This window comes from Chrysemys picta, chromosome 16 (assembly GCF_011386835.1).
Source record: "Chrysemys picta bellii isolate R12L10 chromosome 16, ASM1138683v2, whole genome shotgun sequence".
Classification (NCBI taxonomy): Eukaryota; Metazoa; Chordata; order Testudines; family Emydidae; genus Chrysemys; species Chrysemys picta.
This window is the reverse complement of record NC_088806.1, coordinates 23,629,164-23,656,252: the sequence shown is the minus strand read 5'-3', so window position 1 is coordinate 23,656,252 and position 27,089 is coordinate 23,629,164. Positions and strand designations below refer to the sequence as shown.

The window sequence follows — 27,089 nt, the reverse complement described above, 5'->3', positions numbered from 1 at the left end:
AGCAGGCCAATGCTCAAACCACTGAGCTATCCCTCCCCCATTAGCTTCCCCAGCTTGGCCGGGTACTGACAGGGAGTGCGACATGAATGCTGATCCATGCCTGACGGTTGAAGGGAGTTGATTGGAAAAAACCAACTTGTGCCATAATAGCAAAAAAGCATGGGTCACCACCTGAATGGACCATGACCAAAGTGCATCACAGCAGTGTCTCCCAACCCAGTCCTAAATGGTAAACCAGCCCACAGAGCAAAACACAGAATGAAACAAATCAAGCAGGAACTTGGCTCATTCCTCAGACAGCGAAGTGCACAATGAGCTGATCAGCACTGAGAAGCTGACAATAGCCATGAAAAATCCTGAAATGTGGAAAGAGGCAGGTGGACTCGATGGTATACCTAATTAACTATTACTACACTTTGGGATGAGAGCACAGAAGTGGCTGCTTGACTTCTTTAACTCTTGCATGGAGACAATGCAGAAACTGAGGTTGTAGAGGCAAGCCAAAGCGGTTCCCCAAGTCAAACACATAAAGACCCTAACTCTGCAAAATCTTACTGCCCGATATCCTTACTCTACTCAACCTGCAAGCTATATTAGCAAATGATAATGTGTCGGAAAGCTCCATTTGTAGAAGGGCAGCTGACTGATGACAAGTTGCTTCCACCCAGGACATTCATGCTGTGGCCAGTTGCAAACTTAACTCGGTATATCAATGATGGCTTCGAAACCTTCAAAATTACTGGGGCTGTGTTTGTTGATTTATTGGCTACTTATGACACTGAACTACCATGCGCTTTTGCTGAAATTGGCCAGAACTCTGAGAAATAGCAAGATGATCTAGGTCATCTCCTCCCTGCTAGAGAACTGATGTTTTTTTCAAGACAGATGGTCAGAAAAGTCAACCGCATATTCAACGGAATGGACTATCCCAAGGTTCAGTGCTATCACCCTTGCTGGCTGTTGTCTCCACAAATGCCCAGTTGGAATTCCCCAACACATAAAGAATCATTTTTGCAGATGATCTTTGCATCGTCGCCCAGCTGGAAAGATTTGAGGACATTGAGCACATTCTAACTGGCTCCCTGAGTATACTTGGATAATTGTATCACATGGGGCTCCTGAATGCCAGCCCTTGCAAGACACAAGTGTGCACCTTTCACCTGAAACACCGTCAGGCCAAGTGAAAACTCCAGATGTAATGAGATTGTACAATCTTTGAGCACTACGAATATCTGGTATAGCTCAGGGTCAGATTAGAACAAACACTGACTGTCAAAGAGCACATCATGAAGCTGAAAAAGAAAGTGAACTCCAGGTATTGTGTACTCCAGAAACTGGCCAACACAAAATGGAGAGTTTGATCCCAAATGCCCCTAGCAACCAGTTTCTCCCTTTGTTACTCAGTAGTGGAGTGCTGGGCCCCAGTTCAGTCACACTCGAGCCATGCACGCAGACTTGATATTGAACTCAATCAATCCTGCAGGATTATCATGAACCACACTGTTGCGATTCTGCCTCCTGGGGACTGCACCACCCTCAGTGAGGTGGTGCAGTAAAAAGGAGAGAAAAAAACAGGTGCATGATCCAAGATACCCCTTGCGTGGACATGGTCCACCACCCAAGAGGCTGAATTCTAGAAAGAGCTTTGCCTCAAACTATCGCTGTGGAAGGCTTCAGAGTAACAAAATGATGGTAAATATCAATGATCTTGGAGAACCTGGTTCCTTCAGAACAACTCCTGCCAGACACTTGACCTTGAACAAAAATACTGGTGTACCCTAAGTCAAGGGAGAGCTGAAGTGGCAAAGGCCGGTGACAATCTGATCAAGTAGAAACTGAGGAATGACCCTCAAATGTGAACATGGAGAGGCTAGGAAAACACATGAACATTGCTTGATGCAGTGCACCCTGTCAACATCCTGTACTCATGAGGGACTGCTTGAGATAAGTGACAATACCAGGTCTTGAATGCAGTTTTGGAGCAGCAAGCTATGATGATCACCATTAGACCATCTCAATGATGGGATGTATTTGCTATTACAGATCCCAACAGCTTCCCATCAAAATGCTCCACTTTCTCATTCTTAGGAGATTGTTCTCTCATTTTTGTAGAATTAAAAGGTTTGGACCATTGGAAACGAATCACTAACATGTTTGAAGCACCTCCATCCATTGCTAACTTCACCGCCACCACCTCCACTTCTTCAAAGCAAAATAGCCTAATGGGAACAGAGTTATGTTCCCAGTTTGCAGTGTGTGCACTTTTATTTACACCCCCCTTCAGGTCATGTCTACTGTTGGGTCCTCAAGGAAGCAGGGAGCCTTGTGTTTCAGTGCATTGCTTTGATTAAAAAATTACAACAAGAACGTACTTGACAAACTGAACTTAGTTTCTCACTTGCAGTCACTAAACTCTGTCTCCTTGTCTGTCTCTAGCCTGGTTCCTCTTTCCTCTGCATTTATTAGATACATGCAGTGTCCACAAGATGACACTGTGCCACATCTGTGTTAGAGAATTGAATTGCTGGGAACCAAACAGATGGCATTGCAACAGTGCAGGGCATCTGTATTATCTAGCCTGCTTTTGAGTGGATTTTACTGCTGTTTTATCCCATGAACTCTAGTCTACGGTTAGGAATTGCACTGCGTTCTTAGTTACCTTTTCCAGTGATGCCAGCAGAGCATCATGTGTCAGTGGCTTAAGAGGGATTTCCAAAGGCCTTCTGCAAACCCAAGGGGGTTGTGGGGTGAGGAGTCAAATTCCCACGGATGGTCGGCCATTTTGATGGCATTGTTATGTTGTGGGGGTTGGGCAAAACCTCATTGAAACTGGTAGGCACAATTGCTACCCTTTATTCAAGATGAACGTAAGAAATGATCAAGCTCCTTTATAGAAGCAGATAACAGAAACCATCACCCAGAACATGGGCACGTGGCAAGCTTTGAGTAGAAGCTCAACTGTGTGGCCCAAGGGGTTTTCCTTTGTCTGATATAGCAAGCACAGGGGCTGAGGCATTGATTGCTGGAGCTGTGTGTGAAAAAGAAGCAGGAGAAACACCGAGAAGGACACAGAGAAGGAGCAAAGAAGCCGCAGACACAACCAGAGAAGCGCCGGTAGCATGACACTAGGAAAAAAAGTGAATAGAGCTTTTGGGTAAAGTGCAGCCAGAAAGAGGCTTGGGATGTTGAACAAAGAAGTTATCTCCTGTTGTTTGAGTCCTCTGTGATCAGGGAAGCGGAACTTGGCATACTCTTTATAGATAAACAGGATTACATCAATCAGTTTCTTCTCCTATAAAAAACAACCCACTAGACACCCGCCCCCCAAATTGGCTAACTGCTTGGATTAAAAAGGGGTAACAGTCTTTTTTTAAATTGGACGTTGCAGGTGCGCCATCAGAGCTGTTACTTTGCTCTGTCAGACAAATTTCTTTTGAAAATCTTGAAAAGGAATCACTAAACATCTCAGATGCCTTAGGGGAGATGATGGAGAAAGCATGGCGGTAGGTGTGGAGTGGCAGAGACTAACGGCTGGAGTCAATGGCTCTGTGTGCTACTTCAAGATGGGTCTAAGTAGGTGGATCATTGCGTTTGCATCAGGACCACGACTACAGACAGGTGAAGCTGAGTAGCTCAGGGGAACCTGAGTGGAGCAATAGTGGCTGAGGAACTTCAGAATGAGTGAGGAGACCTATTCTGTAGCTCAGCAGAATCTGGCCCTGACACTTCGCAGATCTTATACTTCCATACAACTTTGCTCATACATCTTGCCAGAAAGCTAGTGTTTTTTTTTCCAAGTACATTTAGTCTAATATGACTTGATAACCTCATTGCCTGATAATATACCACTGATAACTACAGCATATGATCTTGAACTCATCTTGGGACAATATTCAGGGACCTTAGAATAAAGGACAGCCTTGAATACAGACAAAAAACAAAGTGGGGAAGGAGTTGCCAGGGAGAGGTGGTGGGATGGACAGCTCGTATGAACTAGCAGTGTTTGGATTGGCAGTAACATAGCTCAAAGACTCCAAGAATATTCTGAAGGCTTTTACTAGCAATGAGTAGATTAATTTGCCAGAAATAAGATCCAACCCAAACCCTCCTCCAAACTTAAATTGATTCAAACTTTTTTGAATCTCTCACAAAAAAAAGTTTGGATAACATTTCCCGCCCCCCCCCCCCTCTTCTGTCATTAATTTAATTTTCATGGAGGCCTCTGCACATCCTAGTTCCAGCCAGGAATGGAAACAGAATACTGAAATGCTGTAAGAAAAGCAGCTGCCATTGCATTCCTGACTTGATCAAATGCAGGAAGGACAGGAAATCTCTCGTGACAGAGCCTGTTTGCATCAGGTTTCCAGCCCAGCATAAAGAAGTTCAGATGCTTTGAAAAAAAATGTCCAAAATTTTTGGTGCACTAATGCACTAACCCATACATATTCAAGTTAATTCATTGCTAGATTGTACCCAACGTAATATGAATTGCAACATGTTTTGTTGTTTTTTTTAAATCAGAAGGCTCATCTTAGCCTCCCCCAAATTGTATGTGTAGGGGACTGATAGGTAGGTAGCTCTGCCTATTGTTGAAACCACAGGACTGGCAGGGATGATATTTGAGATCTCAGTTATATCACTAACTTTCCCACTATGTAATCTTGGGCAAGGCCCTTCACCTCTGCTCTGTCTTCCCTAGCTGTAAATGGGAACAACTCCTACCTAAATCACAGGCATGTTATGGAGTTTAACTTATTAATGGTTCTAACCCAGGGTATTGGATGGAAAGAGCAACAGGAGTCCTTAATATTAGCACATGGGAACTTTTTGTTAGATCAGTGTTAAACTCATTGGATCAGTTCTCAGGGACTTGTGAAAACTAGAGCTGATTGGGAATTTTTTGATAAATTGTTTTTCAGCCTCTTCCCCCCCCCCCAAAAGGCCAATTGATCGTTTTTTGTTTTATTTTCGCCTTTCCTCTTCACGATAGAAAAAATCAATAGAGAACATTAGTCTCTAGTCTGCTCTGCACATCTCTGCTTCCTGGCCTTTGTCGGAGTAAGTGCAGAGATCCAGGCTTGTAAATGATCAAAATCTAAATCAAGTTTTTTGATGTATGTGAAACAATTTTTAAATTTTTCTTTTGGTTTGTGAATATTTTCAAAACTTTGACTTGCTATCCCAATTTGAGATGGGGTAAAATAAAGGTCAAACTCTCTCTAAAATATTCATGGGTCAGAAAACCATTTCCTATTCAGCTCTGGTACAGATCTTTTCTGGGAGATGTCTAGAATATGGATCATGTCCCTTTAAAATTTGGGTTTGTTCAGCAAACTTGCTGAGTTCTGTGCACTTTCCGCTGCCAAATCGTAAGCCCAGGCTTGCTGAAAGGGTAGCCCAGGTTCAGGAATCACCGGTTTAGAGGTGGTTATGACAACAGCTGAGTTTTCCAGTGCATTTAAATGTTTAAATTACCTGTTTAGCTGACTGGCCTATGACTCAGAGGCAGTCCATGTTTAACACTTAAATGGAGGGAAGAGTGGGGAAATACATGAAAACAAGCAAGTTTTCAATCAGTGACTGTATAGGTCTGTTAAGGGACCCTGTGGAGCTGTGAATGGTTACACAACTTTGATTTTATGAGACGGCTAGTCTAATCGATACCAGTATGTCCAACACCTATTTTAAGGGAGTTACAGCTATTCTGTTATCTCTTAACCCAGTAATGACAGAGTTTAAAATCATATTAATAGCCATAGCTGGTCGGATCACTCTATTGCTCCTGAAACATGTTAGCATCTTCTGTCCGACTACCTCAATAGTTAACAAAGGGTATGCCCAGACTGCAGTCATAGGGTATGATTGCAGCTCTAGCTGACATACCCAAATTAGCTTCAATATAACTAATTCGGGTCTCAGAACAGTGAAGGCATGGCTGTGCGGGCTAGCGCCAGGAGCTTTCTGGGTGGGTTTGTACAGCTCGTACTGAAGCTCATACTGCCATAGCTTCATTGCTCTGAGACCCGAGCTAGCTTGGGGATCTCAGCTGCAGCTGGAATCACACCTTGTTCACACCGTGCTCATGTTACAGGTGGGTAAACAGTGGCATAGAGAGGTTGAGATTTGCAAGCAGCCCCCCAGGGAGTCACTAGTGGATTCTATTCCAATCTCTGTGAGTTGTCTTGACTCCCAGTTCCCAGCCCTAACTACTAGGTAATGATCCCTCCATATATCTGTAAAATAATTTAAATAAAGCGGAGCCAACATTGAGTTCTTCCAGGAGATGAAGCTGAACAACAAAGAGCATGAGAAGTTGATTCTCTCTTTTATAGGCCAGGGCTGTTACTCTTCCATCAAATCTAATAGTGCTAGGTTAGCTGAATTAATACAAAGCCAGACAGCCCGTCTTGTTGCACACAGAAACCAAGACAAAGCAGGCAGATTTATTTCCAATAAAGAAAGATTTTAAAGCGTGCTCATAACTCTTACTCATCTGAATATTCCGAACTGATGACTGCTTCATTCTTTGCCTAAGGTCTAAAGACTCGGTGGAAGACAGCACTGAAACAGGAATATTAGAGATAGATAAAGTCTTGTTCATGTCATGGAGAGTGAAGTGTCGTTCCCTACGTTCTATTCTCCAATGCTTTGACTAGTCTATTCTTACATCATGATTCAAGTAATACAGTTTCCACAGCTTTCTTTAAGAATCAATTCCGGTACCTCTGCTAGGACATCTTTAAAGATTGGTCTGAATCATCCTCCTGTATCTGATTACACGTGAAGCTTAAAATTGCAGCCTGGATCTCGATTCATATTTGATGAATGACTCTGATCTTTATGATGGCTGAACCAAATCTCAAGGTCAGAATGTTGTGGCTCAGAACCATCTCTACAAAACTCTCTGCTCACTTCCATCCCACTACTCCCTGCTTTGCCCCGGGAACTCCTTAAACAATTCCTCACCCTGCTTACAGTTTACACCTTCTGAGTCATTACATTCTCCTTTTAGTTGTCCTCTAATCAAGATGTACATCTGTAAATCTTTTACTCATTGGCCAGTCTCTCCAGACCCTTAATTATCTTTTTTCTTGCTCTTTTCAGAATTCTTCCCAATCTTCTGACCTCCTTCTAGCTCTGCGGTGCACCCAGTAATTTCCCTCTCATGATTATAAGCATCCAGGTTCATAGTAGGGTGCAAAAGTAGCAGTCTGCTGCATCAATTCAAGGGGATTTTTATAACCGGTTTCCTTAATGAACGCCCATGTGACAGTTTCCACTTGGGCTCAAAGGTGGCCAGTTTTGGCGATTTGCTCCAAAATGAGTAAACAGTTCTTTGAGCATCCCCCCTTGGCTTTGCTTTCAACTTCTAGACTTCCTCTACAAGCAATAGTGAACACTACTCTGATCTGCTGCTCTGCACATCTCTGCTTCCTGACCTTTGCCGAAGAAAGCGCAAAGATCCAGGCTAGTAAGTTAAATAAATATATCTTCAGGTTACATTATTTAGCAAACTGCCTAATGCTTCCCTCCACCACCAAAACAGATTAGTATCATTATTCCCATTATACAAAATGGGGAAACTGAGGCACAGGGAAGGCTTAAGGACTGGCCCAAATTCAAACTGAAATCCTGACTCTGCCCTGTGTTTGTCTGTAAGTCCATCCTTCCCCTCTTTGAGCTTTGCTCAGTGACACTGTGGAGAATATGGACTGCAGCTGGGAATATAGGTCTGAGTTCTCTGCTGTTGGAAAATGGATGTAGCTCTGATGAAATCAGTGGAGCTGTGTCACTTTACTCCATCTGAGAATTAGGCCCACAGTGCTTTCCTTTTTAATCTCATCCCATGTGGCTGTTAACAACACTGTCCAACTCTCTGGCTTTCTGTAGTTCCAACTCTTCCTCCATTGCCTCTTTTCATTGGTATTTCTGGAGATCGGGAACTGAATGGGATATAGGCCAACCTGCGTAAATGGTGTTGTGAACTTTCACTGGGGTGAAGAAGAAAAAAAGTGTGGGAGATAGTTAAGGGAAAAGCCTCATGGAGAAGGAAATACAGATGTTGGCAGGAATAAGCAACTTCCTCTGGCGTGGGGCTACCTGCATAGCAAAGGTAGTTGCTTGGGTACAGATCCTCTGCTGGTGTGTATCACCATTGCTCAATTGAAGTGATTTCATTGGAGTGCCGATGATTTACACCGGCTGAGGTTGATTTCCTCCTTTTAATTTTTAAAAAAGATACAAGAGACTCCCCTTCCCAAAATCCCTTCTCCACTGCAATCAGAGTTGTGATTGCAGCCCGTGTAGATGTACACAAGCCACCATTGATCTAGGTAGCTCTGACCATGATGGTAGTGCTTCTCGAGTATGTACCCAGCTTCCCTGTTAGGTCTGTAGAGTCCATTCTGCCACCTGGGCTGCTGCGGCTTCATTGCTATTGTTATTCGAGCTAGCGAGAGCAACGTTATGTTACAATATAGACTTCCCCTTTATGTTGGTGCCATGGGCTAGGATTTTCAGAAGGGCTTAGCAGCCCTACTGGAAACAATTGAGAATCCCAGTCCCACGTGGAGAGCAAAGGTTCCTGGCTACTAGGATCTGTCACAAGACTGGCCACCACTTTTGTGTGTCCAAATGGGAGCTGGACACTCTGGAAAACCTAGCCCCAGCTGTGGGGTTTTGAAAATCTGGCTTTGCATGTTGGCCTAGGCTCCATGCTGTCTCCCTCTGTGTGCTTCTTCCAGAGTGGGATTCTGTTGCTACAGATGCATCTTTGCAGCAGGTTTCAGCAGCTGCTTTGTGTCCCGCTCTAAGAGCCAACTGAGTTAACTAAAGGAGAGATTTAGAACACAGGAGCTTTATATTGTGAGTTACTTCCTCCCGCCAATCCTCACCTCACCTTTATAAGGCGCAGAATTATAAGGAGTTTAAGATTGCCTCTCGTGTCAGCTTGTCATTTTTCCCAGCAGGGTTTCCTTGATCTTTTCTGACTGTTATTACAGTAAATGACATTATCTTGGGTTATAATTTAAATGTCAAATGTAATTATCGCTCAAACGATCTGTTTACCAGTGCCCTTCCAGTATCTGGAGATGATGTCTCATCCTCCAGGGATGAACAGAAATCGAGACGAGGTCACCTGGGGCCAAGACTTGTAAGCCCTGTTGACGACAGGAGGATATTTTCTCCCTTTTGGGAATAACCCTTTTTTAAACTTTGATCATTTAACCTAAGATTAGAGAGGACATGAAAAGGCCAGGCATGAACGGGGCAATTTAATTCCTGGGGCAACTGCAAAGAGAAATGAATTTAGCTCTGTGTTTTCAGCTAGAATCTGGGAGTCAGAACTCCTTGTTCTTCTTCGAATGCTGACTCATGTCGATTCCATTCTAGGTGGGTGCGTGCCCATGTGCACAGTGTCGGAGATTTTTGCCTTAGTGGTATCCGAAGGGTTGGCTGTGGCACCCCCTTGAGTGCCACGCTCCTGCGTTGGTATATTAGGCACCGCTGGCCCTACGCTCTCTCAATTCCTTCTTATCACCCGTGAGGATTGGTTGGAGCACCTTGTCTTGCATTGCAAGAGCATTAGCGGTTCTTTACAACCCATTGTCCATCTTATTTCTATATAGTTTGTAGGTACTTAGCCATTAAGTTAAGTGTTAGGTTAGTTTGATAGTTAGAGTTCCGGCTGGACTTTGCCCTGGAGCGGGGCATTCCCCATTCCCCCAGCTTCAAACCATGCTCATCTTGCAGCAGGCCGATGCCTATTAGTGACCCCCACAACAGCTGTTTGAAGTGCTTAGGGGTGTCCCATAGGAAAGACAAGTGCAGAATCTATAAAAACTTTTGCCCTAGAACCCAAAAGGAGCAGGATATCCATGTGAGGGCCCTCCTCGTGGAGGCTGCGTTTTGTCCTGCATTGGAGCCCTCCCGCTCGGACCCCACGCCGAGCACCTCGGCGTCGTTGCGGAGCGCACCACCGGAACCGAGCTCTGCCTGGCACAGTTCCCCCTTACTGGAGCTTCATGGGGGTACCGCTGTGGTTGGACCCCCTAGCCCGATCAGGGATCTGCCTCTACTTCCTGGGAGCGGCAGAAGATCCCAGCTTCTCCTAGGTCCCCCATAGCCGCAGCGGCTAAAGGACAAGCAGACTGCCTGGCACCACAGATGCTAGGCCAGACGTGGCTAAGACCCCAACACGTAAGGGCAAGCTGGTCATGGGACCGCCTCATAGGGCAGTGGAGCAGCCTCGGCCCCTGGACCGCAGGCATAGATCTCCATCTCCATGGCCTAGGACTCCAGCACTACACCCAGTCACATCCCAGGATCCATCCTCCTACTCTTTCCTCAACTGCCTGTGCCCCTTCTGGTCGGCCTGGTCACAGCTGATAATAATAATAATAATAATTTAGTTTAACCAGATATAAAATGGATATAATATTGACCCATAGTGGTGGCCGTAAAACAAAACTCCCAGATCCAAACCGATTTAAGCTATAAGAAGGTTATGATCTAGATCCAAATTTTATTACTCAGGACTCATCTCTAATAAATTGTTTCACAGGTGGTGGTCTGGAAATTAACTCATCAGTGCTTGTAATTTATTTTGAGGTCTTTGAATGAAAGAGCCCAAGTATTCTTTTCTTTAATTTGAGCCTGGCCCTAAAATAAACATGATCATGACCAAGCCCCTCATTATCACTTAATGCAGTGGTCCCCAGCGTGGTGCCCACCGGGGCATTTATGTGCGCCCGCCTACTGACAAGGGAGCGCTTCAGCCGGACAACCCGCCGCTGAAATGCCGCTGAGAAGCGGCAACGCCAAGAAGCGTCGCCGCCGAAATGCCGCTGCTTCTCGGCGGCATTTCAGCGGCGATGCTTCTTGATGACGCCGGTTCTCGGTGGCATTTCGGTGGCGACGCTTCTCGATGACACCACTTCTCGGTGGCATTTTGGCGGAACACTGATTTAATGAGTATAGAATGCCAATGGGAACGATATTCCTAAATTGCTTCCTTTTTCTGGGTGTGTGTGTGTGTGGGGGGGGGGGGGGAGCATTTTTTCCTAAGCTTAGAGATAAAAATCTATAGCTTAGTATAACAGTGCTTCTGTCCTCTGCTTCTTGTGAGCTGTAAGGTGGCCTCAGAACTGGGAGTCATATCTGTCATTCACAAAACATAAAGTAAAGAGGAATATTTTGTAGAATGGAAGGCGTTGAAGCCTTTATTGGGGCACATGGATTTTAGAGCCTAGGCAATATACATTTCCCTTGTTCCATAAGTATGTTACAGTATCTCATGTTGTAGTCTAAATATATCACACGTTCTTTTGTCCATCCACATATGTACAGCTGGGGATGATTCTGGTAAGACATTCAGCCTGAGATTTGCAAAGCTGCCTTAAGGGGATGCACCCCCCAATTTCCTTAAAAAATTAATGGGAATTGGGCATCCCAGTCCCCTATATAAGAATGGCCATATAGCATCAGATCAATGGTCCACCTAGCCCAGTGTCCTGTCTTCCAGTATTAGCGTGTGCCAGATGCTTGAGAGGGAGCGAACAGAGCAGGGCAACTTATCAAGTGATCCATCCCCTGTTGTCCACTCCCAGCTTCCAGCAGTCAGAGATTTGGGGACACCCAGAACCTTGGGGTTGCTTTGAGGAAGTGTAGCTGGTGTGTTTCCTTTACAGCAGTGTCAAGAGCTGGTCTGGATCATGTCACCAAAGACTCTAGAGGTCACCTTACTCCATCATCTTCATGAGCTGCTTATCCAGGAACAGAAAAGGCTTTCCAAGAGGCCTAGTCCTTCAGATCCATTTTCCCATCCCATGTGTTATCTTTTCTCTATTTAGCTGCTCCCTGGGCATCCAGGTACAAGCAGGAGAGGGGAAAATATCTAATCACAGCAACCTAGCAAATCCATGTTAATAGTTTTACTACGAGCATGCTCAAAGATAAATGCTGCAGGTGTTTAAAAGTGAAAAGATATGTGGTAGAAGTTTCAATGGCAAGTGTAATAGTGCTCTGGGTAAAGCCTAGTCTACTTAAACCCAAATGTGCTGCTTCCAAAATGCCATTAAATATGTTCATGTGGTCTTGACTGTCTGTCTGCCGTCTGTGTGTTTTCCAGTACAGGTCTTCTATAACTTGCTAATCACGATTGTGTTTTGCCAGTTTCCTCAGCACACTCTGACCTTTTGCAGAATTCCCCAGAATATCCTTTTCTCTTAGGACTTATATACACTGGCAAGTTTCTGCGCAGTAAAACAGTTTTTTGCGCTCAAACTGCTGATGTGTACACGGTGCCGAGCCACTTTGTAAACAGAAACTCCTCAGTGGCAGCGCTGCAAAAAAACCCCACCTCGACGAGAGTCGTAAGGCTATTTGTTCAGAGGCTCCAGCGCTCTATTGCCAGTGTAGACACTTGGTTGCTTTCTGTGCTGTAATTGGCCTCTGGAGCTGTCCCATAATGCCTCAAGTGACCGCTCTGCTCATTGGTTTTAAGTTGGCTGCCCTGGAGACCTGCGCCCCTCTGTTTTCAAAGCACCGTTTCTGACAGCCCTTGTGTGCTGTGCTGTGCTGTGCTGATCTGCTGCGGGACACAAAGCAAACCATTAATGTGGAATGCTCATACTATTGAACTCAGAGGCAGGCGTGTGTGTGTGTGTGTGTGTGTGTGTGTGTGTGTGTGTGTGTGAGAGAGAGAGAGAGAGAGAGAGAGAGATTGATAGCTGTGCAGAGAGCCCAGAGAGGGAGGCAGGGGCTGATGTCCCGGTTTCCCTCATCCCCTGCCTCAGGACTGGTTGCTTTCAGCCTTACAAGACAGCATGCTGACATTCTCTCTGTCCCCCATCACACACACACTCTCTCCCCCCCCATCCATACACGCACATCCTCTCGTCACACGCTCTTCCCGCCCCCACACTTCAATTGAAAAGCAGCTGGCAGTATAGTAGGATGCCCATGGAGCAATGGGATTGGGAAACCTGCATCATGTGATGCTGTGCCTGCCCCGTGAGGCATTGCAAACCCTTCCCAAAGCACCCTGCAGCGAGTTGCACAGGGGGATAGCTACCACAATGCACTGCTGTCTTTGCCATTGCAACGGCTGCTATGTGGATATGCTCCAGCGCCACAAGGCGCACAGTGTGGACACAGCGGTTTAATTCCAGCATTTTAATAAAAGTGGTATAACTTGTGGTGCAGATACTTGCCATTGTAGACATACCCTAAGGAATTTCATTCAGCAAGAGTATTCCTGCTTCCCTGGGGTGTTCCCGTACAGTAATGATACTTAACACACACACACCTGTGACAGCCTTTTTGGTTAAGGAACGATCCCATTATAAAAAGGAGAGAAGTCTATTTAAAGTGGGGCTAGATCGAGGCCCATCAAAACAATAGCTGCAAATTAATAGCCCAGCCACAGATAGAAATTAATGCACTTACTTGAAGTGTCTTGGCAAATGCATAATACAGGCAATTTAAATATAGTTGCTTACAAAAACTAATAAACTGGCACAATAAGTCTCTTCAGCCATAACAATTAATCTCTCTGCAATGCAATTCTAGGTGAGCTTTTTTACATCAACCATTTTCTCCTGTTACTGTATATTGATCTACCATTTGGTTAAATTACTGCAGATCAGCAGACAGTGTCTCACTGCTTGTATTTCTTGTATTTCTGCATTCCGTATTCGGGATGTGACACCAAGATGTTAAAGTGAACCCCTCCCTAGCTATTTATAATGTTGTATTCCACCAAGTGATTCAGGTAAATAATTATAAAATACAAAAGTTGTCATCTTAGCGTATACACAACGTGCTCAGGTGGTACATGACCAGGATTCATCACTGAATTTGGTCTGCTGGTTGGATTGTTAGCTTCCTTGGGCTGAGTACTGATGAGTTTTCCATGCCCCCCAACACAAGGCTGAAGTACGTGGGGAGACTGCCATAATCGAGAACTTGTTGTTGTGTTGGCTGTACCAACACTGCTTCTGATAATGGGAGATGCAATCAGGGATAACTATTCCACAAACTCCACCCTTGTTGTCAGGATAATAATAGTGTATTCAGTCCAGTCACTACAGGGCTAAAAGCAAATGCTGGGAAGTTAGGAATGTCATGTCTACAATGGTACAAAGTTTCAACTTTTAGCCCACACAGTACCACAAGATATCAGACTTTAAATTTGCAACATGGGTGGAAAGTCTGTTACTATAGCAGGATTTAATAATCTCCATCCTGGGACGTCGGCAGGTGTAAATCTTTGGAGAAACAAAGGAGGTAAAATTCTGTATTGAGTGGTGGAGACAAAGGAAGGAACTTTTCTCTAGCCATTTGATTTAAAAATTCTTGGCTATTTAAAACTGCTCAGAGGTTTGAATAAGTCTGGGGAAGATGGATTAGAAGGTAATGGAGAGGTAAGCAGAGTGCATGATAAATTCATTTATCAGATGACTTCAGTGTATCCCATGGATATATTACATCTTTGGGTGTTTGGGTGTACGTGTATATATGTTTCTATGTATCTATATAATGTGTGTTTGGTAGCTGTATATGCTACATATTCAGAGTCTTATGTATATTTCTCAGGGGTCAGCAAAATTTAAATCACCAATCCTATTAATAGACTGGGTAGAGGTTTGGAGCCCACAATACAAACTAAAGCTTAAAGATTACAAATGGCAAAACTCCACAGCTATCCCACCAGTGTTTTCTGCCCTTTGTACCCTTTCCCAGTCTGTTCTGGTCGATAGCTGTTATGGTGGTGATTTGTGTCTGCTTTGAAGCAGCATCAGAATGCAAATTTCAGATAATCCACTGCAATAAGTGCCAACTTACTTCGATATCCAGAATGCATTGGCTTCGGAGCAAATGTGTTCATGTTTTGTGCATGCCTGGTATGTTTCTCTCAGTTCAGCTGCGTTTTACCCCCAAATGCTTCTTAATTGCTCTTCATTAGGAACACAGAACTTTTCATGTAGTAGAGCTCTAAGGGCTTGATTTGCAGAGCTGCTGTTCATCCACAACCCCACTGACTTCAGTTGCAGTGGCAAGCGCTTATCGCTTCTCCAAATCAGGCCCCAGGTCCCTCTCTTCAGACACACAAGTGCACTGAAATTAAATGGACTCTCAGTGCAGTGGTTGCCATTAAAGTCTTTATATTTTTGCCTTTGCAGGTAGATACAGGATTCTCTATGTGGGGAGTGCTGTGCATACGTTAGTATTAGTAACTTAGACATTAGTAAATTAGACATTAGTAACTTGAAAGGCATTGGTAAATGTTTGAATACGACCACTATACAGAAATGTAGCGTGTGTCCACATAGCATATACGTATATACACTTAACGAAACACACACCGAAAAATCTCTTCATGCATTCAAGCAGGTACACTGTACAATTGCTTATAGTCACCCACATGCGTATGGAATAGACTATATATACACATGAATATTTATAGAAAATACAAATGTATATGTATTTGTATCTTACAGCATATATTTGCACATACAAGTACATTCATTCACACCCAAAATTACATGTTTATGGTGGGGCCAGGGACATGCATTAATCACGTGTTTAATGCAAGATATTAGAAGATATTTGCTTGAATGTCTGAATTTTCCCTAAAATGATTAATAAACTCATATAAAGTTATATTTACACCATTAATGGTTTAGTATTAACAGGTAATATCACTCACCAGTAACTTGCATGATGCAAACATTCACACATGCATATTTACTTACACATACATGTACATGCACGTATATGGCCTTATTGTATACATTCACCCATTCTGTGCATCGAGAATGCACATACATCTTAGCTATGGATGTCTACTCCCTACCTCTATACAGATAGAGATGTGTATGCGCACATGCATACCCACTATTCAAGTGGTAACCTCACCCTGCTTTAATGTTTCTGTCACGAAGGATATGTCTACACTGCAATAAAAGACACGCGGTCAAGCCATGGTTGGCCTGCATCAGCTTACTCACGCTTCCGGGGCTCAGGCTGTAGGGCTATCAAATTGCAGTGCAGACATTCAGACTGTAGCCTGGGCTCTCAGACCCCTGTGAGGCGGGAGGGTCTCAGCTGATCCAGCTTGGTGCTGGGTGTTTTTTTCATGGTGTAGACATATCCATGGGGACAGCTCTTTCTGTGAGAAATAGGCTTATTTTCCCTGGTAATGGCCTTCAGGGAGTCCTGAACGTGCTTTAAGTTATCAGCAATGCTTCTGTTCCTTGTCATTACACGAAGCATTGCTCAGCAGGTTGCATATAAACAGCTGTTCACTAATTAAAATGGGACTAGAGGCAGGGATGTAGCCTGAAATTTGAAAGTGATGCACACACCTTCTGATCTATTACCACCTCCTGTATTATAGTCACTCTTTGCAGAGGCAGACACTACATATACTATGACTTCTGGCACAGGGGGGACAGTTACCTAGCTCTAGCTGTGTGCATGTTAATAAATGACTTTATGAACAGCAAAGGAAAAGTGCCACTAACAAGCAGACATGTTGTCCCCCTGGAAATGAAAAAACACCGGCTGTGGCCTCACACATCTTATCTACCCACCCACATCTGTCCTCTGCAGTGGAAACTGTCTGATGATGCACTCTTCTGAATTGGCTTTTAAGCAAAGTTTTTCACAAAGGCTAGGTGAGAAAATTCCTATGTGATCCACAGTTTGCTGTTAATAAATGTAATAATTATCCGCCAACATATTTGTGGCCAAACTGCTGGCTCACCTTAAAACTGAAATGATGTCCTGTTTGAGCACCAATCTTTTTCCTTCAGTTTTGTCTCCTACCGTGACAGAGGGGGAATAAATCAGGGACCCCTCCTCCCCCCAAAGATGCTCAACCTAATTGACCCAAACGTCTATGTGAATGAAATGGTTGGCACTAATACAACCAGGTCAAAATAGTTGTGGTCGAGTGAGTCAGCTTGACCTTACTCCTCATGACCCTGTGTACAATTAGTCCAGGTTTCAAATGATGATTCTTTTCCTCTGTCTTTAAGACACTGCCAATTATAGAGAAAGCGAGACAAAACACCCACCACAGGGTTAACGGATCACATCTCCACTTTTCCTGTTTCTCCGACTTTAGACTTCAGCTTAAACAAATTGCCCAGAAATTATGCTTATGCTTGAAAGAAAAACACAGCTCTGTCAGGAAATGGATATAAAAGACACTCGCAACTAATGAGAGGTATAAAAAATATTCCTTTAACTTCTCCGTAAATAACAGTGAACAGAGAAGCACGACAGCCAGAGAGCACTGAGTTTGCATCCCAGTTTCCGCCTGTAAACCATTAGTATCTCTCTCCTGTCCATTTGTATACTTGAGTGTCAGTCCAAGGCAATGCAGAATTTTGTTCTCTGTTGTAGGAGGGGGGTTATTACAGGAAGAGAGGGGGCTAATAAATTTGAGCACAACTTGGCAGTTTCATTTGTAGTGTCATGTGGCAATGCTTTTATGTCGCTTTGGTTCATATGTGTTTTCTAACCCCACCTCACCCCCTAATTTGGTAGTTTGAATGAAAAGGAAGGCTGGTTTCTACCCAAAATCAATCCCTGGCATTTGCCCAAAACTCCAGCCTGGTTCTCCCCCTGCCCAAATTAGTTTGTTTAAAAAAATCCAGACAAACTAGGCCCAATTTGGTTCATAGCAAAACACCAAAGCAGATGAAATTCCAGAACTTGGGTGGGTTCTAGTTCTAATGTAATAGTTCAGTTCCAGGGAACTAAACATCCACTGCTGAATTTGTGTGGCTCTTGTCCCTTGTCTGCTCCTGAATTTGATTTGAAGTCCTGGGAATTCAAAGGGTACATTTTACGGTGTTAGAAAGCAGCTCCTCCTCTGCTCTCTGAACAGAGTGAAGGGTTTTGTGGTTTTAGACTTCAGCTTTCAGTTAGAACAAAGGGGCATGCACCTGTCTAAGGGTTTGTAAGAGAGGGACATTACTGCAGGAGATGGGGATGGGCTAAATAGGGAATTGCAGGAACAAGACCATTGTGGAAGAAGGGGTTGTAAGAAAAGAGCCACAGGCACAAGTAGAGCTAATTAAGAAGGGGATGCAGAGGTGACAGGAGCACCAAGCAATGGAGGAAGTGGGGGAAATGTAAGAGGAAAAGGAGCCTCCTCTGAAAGATGAGTCACAGGCTAGAGGTCAGGGGTGGGCAAACTATGGCCAGGGGGCCGCATCCAGCCCTTTAGATGTTTTAATCTGGCCCTCAAGCTTCTGCCGGCTTGCTCTGCTCCGCGCGGCTCCCGGAAGCAGAGGCATGTCCAGCTCCTACGCGTAGGGGCAGCCAGGGGGCTCCACATGCTGCCCCCGCCCCAAGTGCTGCCCCCGCAGCTTCCACGGCCAATGGGAGCTGCAGGGGCAGCACCTGTGGACGGGGCAGCACACTGAACTGCCTGGCTGTGCCTCTGTGTAGGAGCCGGAGGGGGATGGGGGGGGACATGCTGTTGCTTCCAGGAGCTGCTTGAGGTAAGTGCCACCTGGAGCCTGCACCCCTGGCCCCCTCCTGTGCCCCTTCCCGCTCTCCGAATCCCTTGGTCCCAGCCTGGAGCACCCTTCTGCACCCCCAACCCCTCATCCCAGCCCCACCCCAGAGCCCTCACTCCCCCCACCGCACCCCTGCCCCAGCCCGGAGCCCCCTCCCACACCCCTGCCCCAGCCCGGAGCCCCCTCCCGCACCCTGAACTCCTCATTTCTGGCCCCACCCCAGAGCCCTCACCCCCTCCCACACCTCAGCCCCCAATTTTGTGAGCATTCATGGCCCCTCATACAATTTCCATACCCAGATGTGGTCCTCGTGCCAAAAAGTTTGCCCACCCCTGCTGTAGGTGCAGGACAGGTGAGTAGAAAGAGGAGAATAGTTTAGAAAACAGGAGAGTTGCTCAAGGAAGGGTGAACTGCAGGGACAGGACTGAACCAAGAAGTGAGGAGTTTTGAAGGACGTGGGAGTGGTTGATGCAGGAGATTTGTTGCGCTGGTGGTGTATGACAGGAGCATGATGTGGCAGAGTTTATGGGGATTGGATGGCAGGAAGGGAAGGTGTAGTGAGAATAACTTCCCTCAGGAGAAAACAACTTACTTCTCAGAGGGACCAAATAAAATTTAGAGGCAGACGCATGGAATTCCCTGTGTGCACTCTCTGTGTGGCCATGAGCTGCAGTAGTGGGTTGATTGGCGATGGACATTTCCCAGGCTCAGGATTAAGGCTGGCCGAATGAATCTGTCCAAAACCACAGATGAACCCAAACCTCTCTCCAGTTGAGAAGTGGGGAAGCACATAGAATGTGTGAGCAACAGACAGAGCCCCTCAACTAGAACTGTATGTGTGCTTTCTTGACACTGGGAGAATAGGCACCTTTTCAAGTTGGTGACAAAGAAGCAAAACGAAGAAGATTGTTGTTTTTCCATACAGATATTGAGTGGAAATAATTACTATTCATAGTAATATTCTGCACTTCCAAATGACTGACTCAGCATCCCTGACAAACATTAATGAATTGCCCCGTGGGGGAGATGATGATCCTATTTTACAGATGGGAAAGCTCTATTTAAGTTAGTGGAGTTGCTCCAGCTAATGATGTGGTCAAAAGAGATTAAGTGACTTGACGAAGGTCAAAAAAACCCCACTCCTAAAGTTTCACCCGCGCCTCAAACTAAACCTGACTTCAGAAAAGTTTCTTTAATGTTCCCTCCAACTTTATTTTTAATGTTTGCATCACGGTCTGCACTTCTAGCCTGCACTGCCAGAAAAGGAAGTGCTAATATACTATCAAAAAGGCTGTTCTAACAGAATTTCTAACCCAGCACAAATAGTCTACCAGAAAACTCTCCAGAGAGCTTGTTCCCAGGGGATTTCCAGCCCAGTTTGTGGAACCACGGTTCATAGTCCGCAGATACACACGTGAATTTTTGGGTACGCCTCCTAACGTTTGTGGCTTTGCCCATGACTAATTTTGACACCAGGTTGCATTGAACTGGTGCCTAGATTCTATGGCAGCATGATACATAAGAAATACGCATATAGGCAGATGCCTGAATACCACCAGTGTGCCTGTGGGAGTTTGAATCATTAGCAACAATTTAACTCCAGCGCTGGGAATACTTGTGCCACTGGGTCTCACAACGCCCTTGGTGAAATAATGGCTGATGGTTTGATTGACAACCAGCTTGGTTTGCATGACACTAATTTCATATATCGAGATAATTATCTCAGTTTCTTCCCACACAAATCCCTTCCCTCCGCCTCTTCTGACACTCAAGGCTTGTTTCCATGGAGCTGTTTCATCCATACCTTAGGAATACTTCCCCCTCCCTGTCCCCTATAGACATAACTTATGAGGTTTCCATGGAAACCTCTGAGAAGGGAGGGACTGAGACATCTTAAGCTTGTGAGAGCGGAGTCTTAGCAAGCCCCATTTGTACGTGTGTTCACATCACACACATGGTTGTGTTTACAATGCTTACTAGTTTGTTCTAGGGCAGTGGTTCTCAAACTTTTGTACTGGTGACCCCTTTCACACAGCAAGCCTCTGAGTGCAATCCCCCTTATAAATTCAAAACACTTTTAAATATATTTAACACCATTATAAATGCTGGAGGCAAAGTGGGGCTTGGGGTGGAGGTTAACAGCTCGTGACTCCCCATGTAATCACCTCGTGACCCCTTGAGGGGTCCTGACCCCCAGTTTGAGAACTCCTGTTCTACGGTATGTCAAATATGATGAAAGAGGAAGCCATGATAGCAGAAGTCCCTGTCCTGACCCTGAATAAATGAAGATGAAATACTAAAAGATTCAGTTTAAGGAAACATCTAGAATTTAAGAAACTTATCACAGCATCTTGGGGATGCGAAACTGGGCTGGAAAATTTATGGCAATAGGGTGTTCTTTTTGTGGTCTCCTCACACACATCCCTGCCAATCTACTTACACCCGGATGGGCAGCAACCTTCCAAAGCTGGGCCCACTCATCTCTCTGCTAATGTAACTCAGACCTGATCTGCAGCACTCCCTACTGTTCCATCACTGGGGCCTTTCTTGGGAAGATATTGTTAACTGTGTGCCAAAAATTATGCGATTTTTCTTCTCTATACCCATAATTGGAACTAGGCTGGGACTTTCCATGCTGTTTTCACTTGTGCTCTGAGATGAGATCTGAATGTGGATTTCTAGAACTGAAAGACAGATTCAGTACTAACTTGAAGTGAGCACATTCACACCTGACTGAATAAGGGACTTTCAGATGACAATTTAGTACACAGGTCCTTTTTGCTCTGCGTAGACATTAAAATATATCTCATAAGGTGCTTTCCATGAGAGTTGGGGTTTACCCCAGTGTCTCAGGCCTGGTCTACACCTAATGCTTAGGTTGGCTTACCTGTGTGGCTCAGCCATGTTGTTTGCACCCCGGAGAGATGTAGTTAAGCCAACCTAAGCCCCGGTATAGACATGGCTAGGTTGATGGAAGAAATCTTCCATCAACCTAGTTACTGCCTCTTGATTTACTACAGTGACAGACACTTGCTGTCGCTGTAGCAAGTGTTTACATTACGGCAGCATATCCGCAGCATGGCTGTAATGCTTGTAGCTTAGACATGCCCATAGTCAAAATGCCCCCTCTCAGCCCACAGTTCTACCTCATGATGTTATAGTATGGTTGTAAAGAGCTTTGGGATCCAACATTGTCACTGTGTGACTCCCTCTCCATTCAGTGTCAATGAGCCATTTAAAAAGATGCTGTCAAGTCATTTACCACCATAATTAAGCTTTTCCTATGACAGATATTTTACAATAGGGTTGTAAACGAAATATAAAGAGAAATATTGCCATTTAAAATGTAAAAAATTACTTTTAGGAGAGAAGAAAATTAAACCCACCCTCTGAATTACAAGAAAGCCAAACACAGCAGTGATGTGCAATTGCATGAGAACCAGGAAGCAGAGACCATTTCTGTGTTATAAGCTGAGTGAAGGTCAGAAAATGAACAAGCTGTGCAAATAGTAGAACCCAGATCTGCGGGTGATGGGCATGACATAAGAACCTAAACAGACAGGCAAGTAGACGGCGCTGGTCAAAAAGTAGCACAAACGTTGTGGAAAAATGTGTATAAATTTTCACTCAAATTTCAACCAACTCTACTAAATAGTGGGGAAAAAAAACTATTTAGATTTTTAAAATTGATTAATACTGTAGGTGTAACAATAATACTGAACTCCCTTTTGAGTCAGGAATAAATTCTATTTTTAAAATGCATGGACCGAATCCTGGAGGTCGGTACTCAAGTTTTTTAATTTTTATTTTTACTCAGCCATTCACGTTGATGGAAGTTTTACCTAGGTGTTAGGATTTCTGGATCTGGCCCTCTAACTTTTATCTTAAGCAAAATCCTTTCAGAGGCCCAGGCAAAGAAATGCTGTTGAGAAAACTTCTGAAGAACTGTCAGAAGGTTTTACTCCAGGTATATGTATTATTTCAGCAAAAAGAATCTGTTCCTCTGAGGTCTAGGAGGGAGGAGAAGTGGGACGCCTTCACCAGTGACTCATAAATGGTGACTGGAAAAGTTTTGTGAGGCTGGCTGAAATGCAGTGAGTGCATGGGGGAGGATTGTCAATTGTTGCACTAACGGGGGTTGTGAGGCACAAATCCTTGGATGATCTAAATGCTGGGATATAAGGGCCTGGAGTTGAGCTGTCTTATGAAAGCACCTCTCTGTGAATTCTGGTTGTTCATCTTACCTTGAGGAACTCTTGAGTTGAAAATGACGTATAGTGGAGTATTTCCCAGGGAGTAGTCCAGTATTATTCATGCGCATCTCTGCTGTTGAGATCAGTGACAGTTGCTGCATTTCACAGTGTGAGCTTCGGTTCACCTCTGCACCCAAATTTTGTCATTACAGACACCAAAAAGTATTGCAGTTCCCAAGGGCCTCTCATCTTGCTTGTCATAATGCACTAGTTCTTCTGAACATCTCAGGTTCTCAGCTCAGGTCCATCAATATTTCTCATTGTCTTTGGATTGGCACTTACGTAGATTCAGGGCTTTGCATTGAATCTCATAGCATAGCCATATACACACGTAGCGCTGGCCTAAAGACAAGTGGCCTGGGTTTCAAAGCTTCTGATTATATCTAATTAGGTGTAGGTAGCTACACCAGTTTGTGTTTGTAGGTTTGTTCCTTGGTAGTTCCTATAGCCTTGGGTCCAGGAACTACAATTTCCAGGGTTCACCATGAAAACAGGGCATGCAAGGAGGTGAGATGAAAGAAAAGGAAGACTAGGAGGGATAGCTTAGTGGTTTGAGCATTGGCCTCCTAAACCCAAGGTTGTGAGTTCAATCCTTGCGGGGGCCGTTTAGGGAATTGGGGTAAAAATCTGTCTGGGGATTGGTCCTGCTTTGAGCAGGGGGTTGGACTAGATGACCTCCTGCGGTCCCTTCTAAGCCTGATATTCTATGAATGTGAGCTCTGTTGAGGGAGCAGAAAACTTACCTTTGTTGTTATCTAGTTTCCCAAATCTTCCTGACAGGGGTTCAGGTACTGATTGCACTTCTCTTTCATTTATTACCATAATAAATACAATTAATAATGCCTAGAGGCTGACTTCGAATAGGGGTCCATTGTGCTAGGTGCTGTACAAACATAGAATAAGAGACAATCCCTGCCCTGTAGAGCTTACAGCGTAAAGAGGAAGGGGTGGAAGAAACAAGAAGACTGAACAATACAAGGGCTGCAAATGTTTTTAGTTTTGGGATTTTTGTTTTGTTTGTTTTTTCCCCGGTTTAAATAATTTCAGTAAGTTTATGTTAGGAAGGGATTAACTAGATGTAAAGCCAACAGAAGGCAGGGGACGGGAGGGGGGGTTGGCACACACAGGCAGTCAGCACAAGGGAGAGAATGTGCAGGGTAAAAACTGCAAAGTGGTAACAATATTGGCAGCCCTGGCAGTTTCATCATGAGTCTTGCCCTTTTGGGTGTTTACTCGAAGCCCTCAACTGTTGGAATTGTGTTGTACCAGATAATCTTGCATTGTTCTTTTTTTTCTTTTATTTTTTCTTTAACGTGTCGAGCCTTTATGGCTGCAGGGAAAAGCCTGAAACCTGCAAAGACTCCAACATCAGAAGATGAAAAGAACCCTTCATTTATTATTTTTTACTCATAATTTTTAATCCAGTCTCATGATTTATGAAAGGTTGGGATTGGCACTGCGGGGCTCCGATGACATAATTGGTATCCCTGAATCTGTCCCTGTTTGAACTGTTTCTGTGCTGCTGTGCTGGTTTCAAATCTCTGGAGAGCTCCTCCCTGCAGTTTCATTTCCAAAGGCCGTGTGTTTGGGGGTAGGAGGGACACTACGTGTCTTCTAGTGCGCCTGCCAAAAGCTAGTGGGAGGGCATTCTGTTTGCACACATACACGCCTGCACAGATACGCATCAGTGTTGGTGTTTGTCAGCACAGATGGATGGGAGGGGTTAATCTGCAGAGACCCATAGAAACAATGAGTGGCAGCTAGAAATAATTCCATGCCATGCAGAAATGTTTGCTGATAGTTGTGTGCATGTAGTAGGTGTATGTAGGGGCATAGGTGACAATGTATTCGTGGAGGCATCTCTGCGTAAGTGTGATGGGAGATCTGATTTTCTACGTGACTGGATAGTGCTTAAAGTTGCAAGGTGTGGTGTGCTCATAAAAGCCAATGAGTTGAGGCGCTCTGTGCCATGCAGGCATAGGCACCTGCACTGCATGGGCAAATCCTGCATTTGCTGCGTAGATCTGTGTTTGTGGGCAGTGGTGCTGGTCACATGGGCGACTGCAGGATTTGAGTGGGTCATTTAGGAAGCCATTTTGAAACAGAACTCTAAGGGTGGGAGTGTGTGTGCTTGTCTTTGTATAATATACACCTCTACCCCGATATAACGCGCCCCGATATAACACAAATTTGGATATAACACGGTAAAACAGCCCCCCCGGGGGGGGGGGGGGAGGCTGCGCACTCCACTGGATGAAAGCAAGTTCGATATAACGCGGTTTCACCTATAACGCAGTAAGAGTTTTTGGCTCCCGAGGACAGTGTTATATCGGGGTAGAGGTGTAGTGCTAGGCTGGGCGTTGGGTGATACTTCTTGAAACTGGTGGGTGTAGCAAATCCCCTACATTCAGATGAATATAAGAAGCAGTTAAGCTCCTTTTGAATAAGGTTACATCTGCACAGCAGCTGGGAGGTGTAATTCCCAGGTTGGACAGACGTAAATGTGCTAACTCTTCTCAAGTTAGCATGCTAAAGCTAGCAACGAGGCCGCAGCAGCTCTGGCTAGTAGCCTGAGTATGTATCCAGAGGTTGGTTGGGACTGTACTTGGGTGGTTAACTTGAGCTGCTGTCTGTGCTGCAGTGACGAGCTAGCGCATGTACATCTACTCGGGCTGGGAATTGCACCTTGCAGCTGCTGTGTTAGAGGTAAGCTAAGTTGGCTGAAACAATAGGAGCCTAAAACACAGGCCACAAGCAAGGCAGGTCAGGAGCTGAGCTACCTGGGCAGAAGGGTTTTTACTGGGAGCTGAATGCAAACATGGACGGCTGGCTATTGTTTTATTGGATCTGTCTGTGTGTCTGAGTAGACGCAGGCCGCAACAGCCGGAGAAGGCAGTGAGAAAACACCACAGACAGCAATGGAAACAGTTGTAGCATTACCCTGAGAGAGAGCTTTTTGGGTAGAGTACTGGCTAGAAAAAGAGGCTTGGATAATTGAGCAAAGAAACCGTCTCCTGATTTTGATTCTTGTTGTGTTCAGGCAAACAGGATTTGGCACATTCCTCGTAAATAAGCAGGATTGCATGGAAGAAACACCTGACTCTATCTGTTTCTCCTCCTAACAACCCACAAGATCCTGAATATTGGCTACCTGCTCGGGTCAAAAGGGGTAACAATATAGGTACTATGTGAATGCATAAAAATGATTTAAATAAATCTAAGGGCCCAAATTCTGCCTTCATTTACACAGTGCAAATCTGGAGTAACTCCATTGAATAAATGAGCACAATTTGCCCCCAGGTTTGTACTAGTCTCTGTGCATGCGTGAGCTGTTCCATATACGCCACGAGGAGTGCCCATATATACATGTATATCTAAGCACAAATTCTGCCCTGGAAGAGTGTACTTAGGGTCAAAGAGCTCATGGAACCAGTGAGATGTCCCTGGCCAGGAGCTTCCACTCCTCTTACATGGAGAGGACTTGAATGACTAGTGATTTTAAGTGCCCTAATTTTTGCATGCCCAGTATGAGACACCTTACCAGACCAGTTTTTCAGAGACTGTTGAGCACCTGCTCTCTAGAAATCAGCACCCTTTTAAAGTGTCTCAGGTTGGTACCCCAAAATCACTAGTCATTTTTGAAAGTTTAGACCCAAGAGATCTATTTATATAATCTTTTCCATCCCCCCATCCTCAGTTTTCCATCCCCCGCATCCTCAGTTTGTCTTCTGCAGGCCTGAGGATCCACCTTACAGCCTCTGAATTTCCTTCCGGTCCCTGTGGCTGCTGCTACTGCTGCAGCAGCTGCTGCTGGGAATCCCTTCTGTGCCTGCTGACACACTGCAGTGCTGTGAATTACTGCTGTTTCAGACAGATTAGGGGGCAGTGTTATTAATCTAGACTGTCCGTTAGACTGCAGACTTATAGCCTGTCCTCCTGTTTGATATTGGTGTTTGTGGGGGAGAGTGGGGAGGTAAGAGCCACAGAAGATCCTGCCTGTTTCTCACACTTTATATAGCAGGATTTTCCATGATCTGGTAATCCTCCCACTCCCTTTCCCTGTTTCCCACATACACACGTACATAGTGTGTCTCCCCTCCATCCTCGCTGCTGCTCCCACAGGGGATGGGATGAATCCGATGCTGTGCTTTAGAGGTTTCCCTGATGAAGATAGCCACAGAAGACTGCCTATGCTTTCTGCTGTTCATTTAACCCCGTAAGTGCTGTACTGCCATGTGCTTTTCATATTAGCTGTTTGTAACTGATGTTCCAGTGAGCATTGAAGACTTACGCTTAT

At 44.8% G+C, this 27,089-nt stretch overlaps 1 protein-coding gene across 3 annotated transcripts in view; it reads left to right on the top strand.

Annotated features, from left to right (window-relative positions):
* GRAMD1B (GRAM domain containing 1B) overlaps nucleotides 1–27,089 on the top strand; it is a 295,443-nt gene that overhangs the window by 86,077 nt on the left and 182,277 nt on the right. Inside the window, exon 1 of one of the 3 annotated variants that reach the window (XM_065569230.1) lies at nucleotides 26,760–27,008. The exons of the other annotated variants lie outside the window; for them this stretch is intronic. Within the exon in view, the coding sequence (XP_065425302.1) occupies nucleotides 26,923–27,008 (86 nt within the window). The 5' untranslated portion in view covers nucleotides 26,760–26,922. Of the gene's footprint in view, nucleotides 1–26,759; nucleotides 27,009–27,089 lie in introns of those variants that run through there. 3 annotated transcript variants of the gene reach the window in all.